This window comes from Xenopus laevis, chromosome 1L (assembly GCF_017654675.1).
Source record: "Xenopus laevis strain J_2021 chromosome 1L, Xenopus_laevis_v10.1, whole genome shotgun sequence".
NCBI lineage: Eukaryota > Metazoa > Chordata > Amphibia > Anura > Pipidae > Xenopus > Xenopus laevis.
In genome coordinates, this window is record NC_054371.1 from 200,714,066 (window position 1) to 200,726,707 (window position 12,642).

At 36.3% G+C, this 12,642-nt stretch overlaps 1 protein-coding gene across 1 annotated transcript in view; it reads left to right on the forward strand.

Moving 5' to 3' along the window:
* The window catches only part of polk.L (polymerase (DNA directed) kappa L homeolog), a 66,038-nt gene that overhangs the window by 20,548 nt on the left and 32,848 nt on the right, over nucleotides 1–12,642 (forward strand). The window contains 5 exon segments of the mRNA NM_001093083.1: nucleotides 1,215–1,367; nucleotides 3,486–3,617; nucleotides 7,317–7,482; nucleotides 7,919–8,137; nucleotides 11,998–12,122. Coding sequence (NP_001086552.1) covers nucleotides 1,215–1,367; nucleotides 3,486–3,617; nucleotides 7,317–7,482; nucleotides 7,919–8,137; nucleotides 11,998–12,122 — 795 coding nt within the window.

Here is a 12,642-nt window from a genome sequence, read left to right on the forward strand (position 1 = left end):
TATCCAGAAACCCATTATCCAGAAAGTTCCGAATTCCAGATAGGCCGTCTCTCATAGACTCCATTTTATCCAAATAATCCAATTTTTTTGAAATTATTACCTTTTTCTCTGTAATAATAAAACAGTACCTTGTACTTCATCCAAACTAAGATATAGTTAACCCTAATTGGAAGCAAAACCAGTTTATTTAATATTTACATGATTTTCTAGTAGACTTAAAGGACCAGTAACATCAAAAAAAATTTTGACTATAGCCTGTCAGGCCACTGTGAAAAAGTTGCAATTCTGGTTGCTGAATCTTTTATCACACTTCCATGATATTACCTGCCCACAATGGAATGGTAATTTGTCTACTTTTTTTTCACCGTCAGCCACATATCTGGTTCAGACACACAATATATATAGCATCACAGTTATGTTTTCCAAATGTTTTCAGCTAAAGCTTGAAGGATATCCAAAATGTTGGATCCTGCAAGAAGTATATAAAATACGCCCTATTGTAAAATATAAGGCTATTATTAGTTGCAGATGAGTTCCATGACAATATAAAAGCCAAGTGTTTTTATACAGGTCATGGAACTCCAAGGTGAATTCTAATATCCTCATATTTTGCAACAGGGGTACTTTATTTATTATAATACACAAGTTTCAGTGAGTCATGTGACAGAAATTACATCACTAAGCTCTGATTATAACCAATGACATTAAGAACTGTTTATAAGGATAACATTTATATAGTGAATAAAGTACCCCCTCTTGTAAAATATAAGGATATTATAAGTTACCGAGGAGTTTCATGACCATATAAAAACACGAGGCCGAAGGCCGAGTGTTTTTATACAGGTCATGGAACTCCGAGGTAACTTATAATATCCTTATATTTTACAACTGGGGGTACTTTATTAATTATAATACACAAATTTTAGTGAGTCATGTGACAGAAATTACATCACTACTCACCGTTTATAACTGATGACATCACTACTCACCGTTTATAAGGATATAATTTACAGGATATTCATGGCTTTTGTGTATTATAGGATATTAATGGCTCTTGTGTATTATATAGTATATTAGTGTCATCTACAAACATATACTGGTAAACCGGATTACATACATACATACATACATACATACATACATACATACATACATACATACATATATACATAGGTGTGGTGTAAATAACAATGATCTCATTCTGATTTTGACAGGTGGATAGACTAGCCTTGGCACTTGAAAAGAACCGTGACTTAAGCCGCATTATAGTTCATGTTGATATGGATGCGTTTTACGCAGCTGTAGAAATGCGAGATAACCCAGAGCTGAAAGACAAGCCAATGGCAGTGGGCTCAAAGAGCATGCTGGTAAGATAGAAATATTTTGTCTTTGATACAGTGTTTATTACATCCTTATTCGGGTTTTAATGGTTAAAGATGTAAATGGTGATTATTAAATATATTATTTATGAAGAAAACAAATGAATCAAGGTGCACCCATGACTAAAGCTGGCCATAGATGCAAAGATCAGATCGTACGAATTATCGTACGATCGGACTTCCCCATCTCCTGACATGCCACTAACCGTTTCAATCAATTAAAGTAGAAAAGGACAGATCAGCCGATGTTCTGCCCCTGACAGCAATCAAAAATTATGTCTGACCAAAGCTAGTGACAGTCTCCCTCTGAAAATCGTACGATTGGCAATACATGCAGCGATATTATCGTCAGCCTACAGAAATCTTTTAACCTGTCTGATCGACCAAACAAGCGATCTCCGCCGGACGAAAAATTTCGGACTTTTCACACACGGTCCAAAAATCGTATGAATCCTCGATTCGTACGATCAGATCTTTGGGTCTATGGCCAGCTTTAGCTTACTTGTCCATTTTAACCACCTGTTTATTGGTTAGTGGGCAATCAGTTAATTTAGAAAGGGTCAACATATTCCACAATGCTAGACATTGAACTGGGGATAATACAAACAGTATGACATACAGATGGAAACCAATTACAAGGCACAAGGTCTCTGATAGTGCTGTCATTCTTTTTGCTAAATAGGCTTCTGGATGCATCTGTCAGTGTTTATATTGGATAGGCTAATCTCCAAGATAATACTTACAGCATTGTGTTATGTTATAATGATAGTATTGTGTTAGTTAAAAATCACATGCATATTTATTATTCAGTATGAAGCTCTGAGTATGCTAACAATTGTATATCTGGGTGCACATGGGCCAGTTTGCGTGTTCAGCCCAATAGATAAACATGCTGATCACTTTGACTGCACACATGGTGAATAAGATTGGCCAATCCAGATTCTTCAGCAGTTGCTTAAAAACTGAGCAGGAAAGCAATTAATGCTTTGACTGATGATTTTATACATGAACCAATATGACAGTTGGTTAAATTATTTTCCCATTTATCAAGTCAGAATCTGCTTTTAGTTTTGTGTAGATTTTAGTGTGTAATGTGGCTCCTCAAATATATACAACCCCCATTAAACTCAAAGCAATGGAGAAATGGCCAGATAGAGGCAGTCGATTCTTAAAATATTATATTGATTTAACAGCTATTGGGCACAAATACCAAAAACTGTCAAAAAATCGTTCTTGACTGTGCTATGTTTTATATGCAAGAATTCCAACAACATGTATTTTGTGCTTGATTATTTTTGGGGACTAATTTCCCTTCTGTTGTGACTGACTTATGGTTAAGTAAAGTTTACTTTTAAATAAGTATTTACAGTAAAATGGCTGCAGTTACAGTAGATAGAGGGGGAATAAGAATGCACAGTTAAAGGAATTGAATCAGAAAATAGGATATTTATATGAAATGCTGTGTGTTCACTGAATCCATAGGTCCAAGTAGTCGAGCTGCCTTGTCCTTAAGAAAGAGCAGAAGAGAAGTAATGGGTGAACATAACAATGGCTAGTAAAAGAAACACAAAAACAACTGATCAAAAGTAAGGTGATAAAAGAACAAATGCATCAATATGTTAAAGGTGTTTTTTTTATTGTGGTTTTTGAGTTATTCAGCTTTTTATTCAGCATCTCTCCAGTTTGCAATCACTGGTTACTAGGGTCCAAGCTACCCCTACAACCATGCATTCATTTCAATAAGAGACTGGAACATGGATATGAGAGGAATGAATAGAAATAAAATAATTCAAAAACCATAAGAAGGCCAATTCAAAAGTTGCTTAGAATTAAACATTCTATAACATAACAAAAGTTAACCTAAAGGTGAACCACCCCTTTAAAGAACATAACAGGAGTTAGCGAATGGCAGATACTGTAACAAGAGGTAGGGAGAGAAGAGTACTAGGTTAAAACACATATGAATATGGACAGGGCAATAACATGAATGGGAATATATAAAGGATAAACAGATAAAGCATTGAAAACAATATTTAAAATGTTGATAATTAGATGAAATAACTATATTGTTTCACAACATTTTTACTTTTATTTTTTTTTATTTAGTCCACATCAAACTATCTAGCAAGAAGGTTTGGTGTAAGAGCTGCAATGCCAGGATTTATTGCTAAGAAGTTGTGTCCCGCACTCATAATTGTTCCACCAAACTTTGATAAGTATCGAGCAGTAAGTTCAGAGGTATGTATGGCCAGTTTTCTATCCTCTATTCCAATTTCAGTAATGAGAACAAATGTTTGTTAGAAGTAAACAGCAGGTGCATCAGAAATGTTGTCCTTAGTACTATGTTCTATGTCCTCATCGGGTTTTTTAGTAAAAGAGTAAAACTAGAGTTTGCCACAGTCTGGTAGAATGAAATTCCACCTCTCTATTCATTTCTATGGGATTTTAAGGGACATATTTATCAGTGGGTAAAAGTGAGAGTTCACTCTATGAGAAATACAATCCCAAGTGAATAGATCTGCTGAATTTTATTCTGCTAGAGGGATCCCCAACCTTTTGAATCCGTGAGCAACATTCAGAAGTAAAAGTAGTTGGGGAGCAACACATGCATGAAAAATGTTCTTGGGGTGCCAAATAAAGTGCTGTGATTGGCCATTTTTAGGCCCTATGTGGATTGTCAACCTAAATTGAGGCTGTATTTGGCAGTGCACCTGGTTTTTATACAACCAAAACTTGCCTCCAAGCCTGGAATTTAAAAATAAGCACCTGCTTTGAAGTCACTGGGAGCAACATCCAAGGGGTTGGAGAGCATCATGTTGCTCACAAGCTACTGGTTGGGGATCACTGTGACTGTGGCAAGCTCTAGTTTTACTCTGTTAAATAAGCCCCATAGTCTTAAGTTTCTCCATCATCTTGTTTTCAGCTTTGTGATGAACCTTCTTGATCCCCTGTAAAACTCAGTCTCGACTTGAAATTTTGACTCCGACATTGCTTAGCTGAATTAAAAATTTTACAATCTGTATTATTTACTTCCACAGGTGCAAAGTCCACTTTAACAATTAGCACAATTGGCATGTTTTTCCCCACAACACAGCATTTTTCCCCAAAATTCAATTTCTCATTAAGACAACTGGGCACAAAATTAGTTGCAAATTGGATACCAATCCATCATTTCCCATGTTCCGATCCCTTAGACACAAGCACACTGCACCTATTGGTGCAAGGCATAAAAGGGAACCCTGGATCAACCAATTTTGGATTCAGGATTCATCTGCATCAATAGATACAGCAGTGCTAGATTCAAAACAGGAGGCAAGACCGACTGAGCGGCACCAAACACAACTATATGGAAGTTCAATTAAGACACAAGTACAACTGGCTGCAGAGACTGTGGGAACACAAGCACATAAAATGGGGGTTCTACTGTATATGACAAGAAACCTTACATAGCATTTTTCTTAATTTTTATAGCACTGCAAAGAAGAACCCCTATTTTTACGTTTTTCAAAGGACCAGAAACAATGGGGTAAAATCCAGGAAAATGTAAAACCAGGGAAATGTATTATGCATAATATATGGGAGGGACCAGGAAACAACAATGGAAAATGATGGAAAACTTAAAATCAGGGATGTAAAATTGTTGTCCCTCTGTAGTAGGAAGGGGATACTTGATAAAATGTTGGTGCACCTACAGATGAAAAGGATGCATTGATTAGAAGAAGCATACTCCTCATTTATGTTACTGTTTAAATTACATTACACATTGGAAGAGCAGCGGAGCTGATTTTTGAACCTGCTAGTAGGTGCATCTTTAAATTTTGGAATCGTACTTTCTTTTTGGTCATATAGTGGTAGGTATAATGTTTCAATTATAGGGAACACGCCTACAGCATTTGTCCTTAGTCACACAATGCTATGTCCTTTAGTTTACTTCCTACATCAAAATAATTTCTCATTGGTTTGTCTGGTGGTTGCTGATCTACTAGAAAGTCAGGTGCGCCTTGGACTCACATTGTGTTGTTGTAATATACCATACAATGAATCTGGTTATGATTGCAAGTTATACATGACAAGTCTCCAAACATTACCTTTGCTAATAGCATTTTCCTTTGTTTTTGTTTCTCACTGGCTGGAAACAACTACTTTGCCCTAAAGTACAATACATGTAATGTGCTTATACCTGTATTTATATTATTACCCTGGTAAGATTGGAATTACATGTTCTTTTCAGGGGAGGAGAACATTACTGAGCAGTTTCATCAGTTTATTATGACATATGATGAGGACAGAATGATCAAAGCAATATCTGAGAGTGAAGGCTTTATCAAATACAAAATAAGGAGAGAAACAGTACCTACATAAAGATTTTGATGGATGACAGATTATGGAAATTGAAAACAGAATTGGTACAGTTTGAAAAGGAAAATTAGCTCAGTGGCAGAAAGGGTGGCCTTTTTTAAGAGTTTGGTTTTGCCTCCTGCTTGAGCGCTGGTATTTTATTCTCTGTGGCTCCAGTATTGCTTTGGCAAAGAAGTCAATCATGTTATTATTATCATCATGTATTAATTTATTTAATAGAATGATATAATTAATAATAAAAAAAACTGAATTCTACCCGAGAATTAGTAGCATTTTAGGCATAAAAGGTTCTATGAAATGAGGGGGGCGCATGACAAGTTTGACAAAATATGGGGGGGACTGGTGCGACCAGGATTCTGTGGACGGGTAATTGGTTCCTTTAAACTGCTTTATAATATTATCAATAATTGCCTGCACTATAACAATTGCTTCACTTAGTGACAAGACCTTCCTGTCAGTATAAGCCTGAGCTTGACCCAACTTCACTCATATGCCATATTACCAGATGCTGTATTGTTCATTGTTGTTTTGTGTTTGTTGTTGAAATCAATAAAAATTCACATTAAAAAAAAAGTTCTCCCTGAAGGAAAGCTGGCTTCTGCTATGTTGTTTTAAGAACCGGAACTAGCAGTGCAAAAAAGTACAGCCCAATATTGGTTTCAATAGCAATTACATATAAAATAGTAATCATTATTGCACTGAGCAAGCGGTTCTGCCCCCCCCCCTCCCCAAAGACATTTTCTTATTCAGAAAAAGGGTTACAAAAAAATCTTATTTAGTAATTGTTAATTTACTGTATTTGTTTTTGTGTGCTAGAAATTATGTAAAGCCCATTTTGACCAACCAGAGTCATTGCCAGCTTCCTTCTTTTTTAAATGCTTACTCCATTTTTTTTTTAGTTTAGTCCTCTAATGTCAATCTTTCTTTTTATGCACCTAAGTAATTTTAAGTTTTTTTTATTTTTTTATTTTCTGAAAACCTTGCTACGGAATCATAAGATTTCACCATAGTTTACTGGGAGCTTCAAAGGTCATGGACTGTTGAGGCCCCAACAAGAGATGATGTTATAGTGAATATAGTGATCTTTAACCATATGCACCTGTATAATAGCATCCATGATATTTTCTAATTCAACCTTTTATGTGTCTTATATTTTACAGTCTACAATGCGGGCACTTTCAGCACAGTAGATTTTGTGTTTACAGGTTATCCAATATAGGAGTTTACCTAAAGAAAATTACCAGGCACTTCAAGGGTTAAACTATGATCAATACACAAATCCACTGGGTCAACAAAGCTACTTCATAAAAACCATATAGCAGCATTACAACTCACCAGCCTGTCACTTACCATACATTTACATTATGCATTACTTGGAAAGCTGCATACCAAGAAATACTGATAGAACTGTTATTCTGCCTGGAAAAAATAATGTGATTTGTACTTTAAAGAAGAGATTTTATCATAAGCAGTTCAGTGTACTAATAAACCAAGCACCGTCATGAAAACCTGCTTGGAATCAACAATTTGTTAGGAGACCATGCATCTAAAGTCCTAAATTTATTTCATTATATTTAGGTCCGTGAAATTCTAGCCCAGTATGACCCCAATTTTTTACCTATGAGTCTTGATGAAGCTTACCTGGACTTCACAGATCATTTGAGTGAGCGCCTGAGTTGGACAGAGGACAAGAGGACATTTATAATTGGAGCTGAAAACTCAGAGGAGAACAAACCTCTGTCAGGTAGAATACATTTGAAAAACTGAATATCTCAAATGTTTTGACAAATATATTTATTATGCTGATCCTTCTAGAACAGGGAAGCAGCTTCTTGGATTGTCAGGTAAAATGCCAACTGTCTGATTATGTTGATAAGCCTACGGAGTCCCAACAATGTATCTCTAGAAATGTTCCACAATTAGGGATGCACCAAATTTACTATTTGTGCCTTTCAGAAATTACATTGTCATAATTACTTTATTGCTGATTAGGAGTCTCTAGACTTGAATTCTTTGCCTGATGGTAATTCTATTATGTAGCAACGGTTATGTAATAACAATTATCAGCCTTTATAAATGATAAAAGTAGAAGTGCTAATGGTTCTGTGAGTATGGGTAAGTAACTGTTATTAATGTGATCTTAAACTTTATTTTTTTTTTAATTGATATTGTTTTTTTAGGTAAACAAGAACAAGTAGAGTGTACGTCACCAATTCTTTTTGAAGACAGCCCGTCCTTTGTAGCAGACCAGAATGTTAGCCAACCAGGGCAGGACACAACTGAAGAAATCAGAAGACCATCACTAGAGAAAGCAGTTGTGTTTGGAACCTCAGTTGAGGAAGCAGTAAAGGAAATGAGATTCCGCATTGAGCAGAAAACTACATTGACTGCAAGTGCTGGTATGTATGTATGTATGTATGTATGTATGTATGTATGTATGTACATGTACCCACATAGCATATATTGTGCCATGTAGAAGTAAGACCATTAAATTAGACATTGAGTTAATTACACCTTTTGCTACAGAATATGTGGAGGTATCTGCCTCAAAAGGACAGGTTAGAAGACAAAGACAGAGATTAAATTGTAGGTGAAAGGTTCTTGAGTTCACCTTCTGATCACATTTATACAGTGTTTCTGCCTTTAAAATAGCTGAGCAGAAACAAAAGCACACTGGGAGTTTTAAAATTTTGAGCTGAATGGAGGTAAATAAAAAAACAAATTATTCTAAATATTTGAGCTATAAGGTAATAAGTAAAAAAAATCCTTCATTTGTTTTGGATTGATGTGACTCTTGGGTCATTTAAAGAGGTGCAAAAGTCAGAGATCAAGATCTGGGTTATGTGTTTCGTCACCTGAGAACAGATGTGTTCAAAAAGGTCAGGACAAAGTAGAAATAATGGTAAGAAATATGATTACATATCAAGTGAGCCGGGTTGCAGAAACATAGAACTTGGGAAGGAAAATTAAAATTAATCTTAAGTATTGAAACCTTTTAAAGTTGAACGTAAAAGCATTTGTAGTGCACATATAAGAGAGGTGATGGTCAGTCATGGAAAAGATGATGCAAATTCACTTTATTCTGTCTTATTTTACTGTAGTTAACATAACATGAAGCGTACCTTATTTTCAAAGAGATTTGGGTGGTTGTGAGTTATTTGCACATAATATTGTGCATTAAACATGTACAGTATCAAAACCTAAAACCAAATTAGGCTAACTGTAGTTAAGAGGAAGCTATTGAGCTGTATCTGTATTTTGTTGAACAGTACCTGTATTTATTTTAAATTATATTTGGAAAACTAATTATATTTGTGTTCTTCTGGCAGTGTATGACCTGAAAACAATGAGACAGTGGAAAGAAGCTTTGTGCTAGGATACAGTTTACAGTATAGGATACAGTAGGTAGAAGGTCACTTGGAGAAAATAACTTTGGGTTGCTAGCGCTTCTAATCTTAGCCAACAAAAAAGACAATGCAAAGTTTGTTTTGAAGTTGTTTACCCTGTAGCATAGGCCACTCATTAGCACAGTGTGTTTTACATGGTTGCACAGTAATTTGTCAAATGTAGGTCTGTCTTTATTTGGTGCTGCTGTGTATGCAGCTCTGTACATTTTTACAACAAAGTAGGAGTACAAACAAAAGGACAAACATTGCACTAAATGAAATATACACATCAGACAGAATTATACACAGTAATATAGATGTCATGGTCCATGCCCTATAGAGTTTACAGTCTAAATTGGCTGGTTACTTACAGGCACAAATAGAAAAATAACATGTACCTCTATTTACAATGACCGGGCACAGACCCATATATAGTGAATAAAGTACCCCCTCTTGTAAAATATAAGGATATTATAAGTTACCGAGGAGTTTCATGACCATATACAGGTCATGGAACTCCGAGGTAACTTATAATATCCTCATATTTTGCAACTGGGGGTATTTTATTTATTATAATACACAAGTTTCGGGGAGTCATGTGACAGAAATGACATCAGAACTCACCGTTTATAACTGATGACATTGGAACTCACCGTTTATAAGGATATAATTTACAAGATATTTATGGCTTTTGTGTATTATATATAAATATTAAACCAAACACCATTCTAATATTCCAAGTAGTAGAATCTAAATATCGTTCTAAATGGGCTGAAGAAGAGTTAATTACAAAGGAATTCAGGGATGGAGTTCCAGGTATGGAGCATCATAGATGGAAGGTACCAGTGGATTGGGTGGAGTCAAAAGATGGTTCAAATATGTAGTCAGGTGGGAAGCAGTGAAGTGCTCTGACATCTAGCAGAAGGTTCCTGTAAGTTATCCTTTGCTTGACAGAGAACTGTAATGCATTTTAATGTGCAGTTGAACCGAAGGGTAAAAAGAACTTGGAGTATGAGAGGCTGGTAGTGATGAGCAAATTTTTCCCACAAGCTGATAACGTTCTTCTAAGGGAGGTGGCAGATGGGGAGATTAGTCGGCCAGCGACTTCGGAAATGTATGCCATCCTGCTGGTGACTCGTATTCTTGCCAGCAGGAAGGCATTTGGGGAGATTAGTCACCCGAAGTAGGGGAGATTAGTCGTGGGGCGACTAATCTCCCATTCTGCCACCACCCTAAAGAGAGAGTGTACACGGTGAATAACAAAGTGCCTGTTAGAAATGTAAGAATAGAACAAGGATGCAGTTTGAATGGGGGACACCAAGGTAATGGAAGATTAGGATTAGAACGAAATGTCAGAAGTATTAAAGGCAGAGGATAAATGCAGGGAAGATAAAAAAGAGAAGAGTCCTTTTGCCATGGCAATGTCCCTCACATATTGTGATTATTTTGAGTTTTTTGTCCATTTATGCAATACAACATGACAAGAAGTCAGTTGACAAAAGCTGCCAAAAGTCGCATGAAAAACAGGAAGTACAAATACAAAACAAGCAATGACGCATTTGTATATCAACTGTAACATTCTCAAAAATGACAATAATTTTTTTTCTTAAGTGCTATACATAACTGGTCATTACACAGTTTCTCCACAGTTAACACTGCTTTATTGCTTTAGTTGTTCATATTACCCATTGCAGTTTTCCCCTCTTGCCATCTTTGGGCCTATGAGGCAAATTTACTAAGCGGCGAAAATTCGCCAGCGCCAGCTTCGCAGGCAGCGCAACACTTCACCAGGCGAAAATCCACTCGGACAACGCTAATTCTCTAACATGCGAAGCTGCGTCTAGAAAATAAGATTGCCACTGAATATGTTTAAAGGCTAAAGCCTATGGCATATGTGATTGGTTTGACTGCCATAGTGCTGTTCCGTGGAGGCTAAAACTTTGTTTCTCTGCTTGTCAGTGCTATAGATTGAAACAAAACATTGTGTGTATGTGGTGGTAAAGTGTGGACATTTCTCAGAAATTGTAACTTTATCATTCCTGTCTTCTTATAAGCACAGTGTTTCCTATTCTTTTGAATTGGAAGCTGACAGACGGACAAGGAGGTTTTGAGCAGGACAGGATACTCCAAGAGCTGAGGAGTGGACAATACTGCTATACCTTTCTGAACACATAATGCTGTGCTGTGGCTAAACCTTATGAAATGCTGCTGCTGCGACTGCTTATTCTTTCTTTTATGCTTGTTAACTGTAACCAGGAAGAATGAAGAACCAGTAGGCCCACATCAATTTCAGTTCATGCTTAGGTGCATTTTCATATTACATTAAACAAGAACATTTCAGAGTCAATCTTTCTTTCAAGGTCCTTTGATTTCAATATTTTGCAATAAATGAATCCTTTGGGGTCACATTATGGTTTAAAAATACCTTCATGCATTTTTCAAACTTCCCTATTTTTAGTGAAGTGTCACCTTTAGATTAAGAAACTGTGTATGCTGGTGCACTGTGCATGATCATAATATCTTTCTTGTCACATGTAATTACATGCTGCCAGCTATAATCAGTTCTTTAGTTGCAGCAGTTTGCCTCATTTATACTTACCTGGAGAAAACTGTTACTGTCTTTCTTGCCTACTGTACAGTATGAGCGTGTGTAGAAGCCCAGACTTGTTCCCTATTGATTACATTATCAAACACATGCGGTTCAAGTGATTGTTATTGGAAATTGCTGGACAACTGAACAACAGTCACTGGGATCCGCAAGTGCAGTTATGGCTCTGGGCAACTGTGATTCCTGACATTTTGTCACATTTCCACAAAATACCTGGTCATGCTGTGTGCCATAACAAGTAAATACTTTTTTTCCTTCCATTAAGGCATTGCTCCAAACATGATGCTAGCAAAAGTTTGCAGTGATAAGAATAAGCCCAATGGACAATACAGAATTGCCAACGACAGGCAAGCCATCAAGGACTTTATCAAAGATTTGCCAATTAGAAAAGTAGGTATTGTTATCCATTTTGCAAATATTGAAGGTCTCTATCCTTAAATGAGAACTAAACCCTAAAAACAAATAGGGCTAAAAATGCCATGTTTTATGTAATGAACTTATTGTACCAGCCTATAGTTACCGCTTCTTAATAGCAGCAATGATCCAAGACTTCAAACTTGTCACAGGGGGTCACCATCTTGGAAAGTGTCTGTAACACTCACATGTTTAGTTGGCTCTGAGCAGCTGTTGAGAAGCTAAGCTTAGGGGTCGTGGCAAATTATCAAGCAGAAAATGAGGTTGGCCTGTCATATATTCTGATTCTACAAGGCTGATTATTAAATCATAATGGTAGTTGCACTGGTTTCTGTGCTGCCATGTAGTAATTATCCATATTAATTAATAATCGGTTTCATACTGTGACTATTCATATTCCAGTCTCTTATACAAATCAATGCATGGTTGCTACCAGATTGCTGAAACTGCAAACTGGAGATCTGCTGAATAAAAAGTTAAAGAACTCAAAAAACAC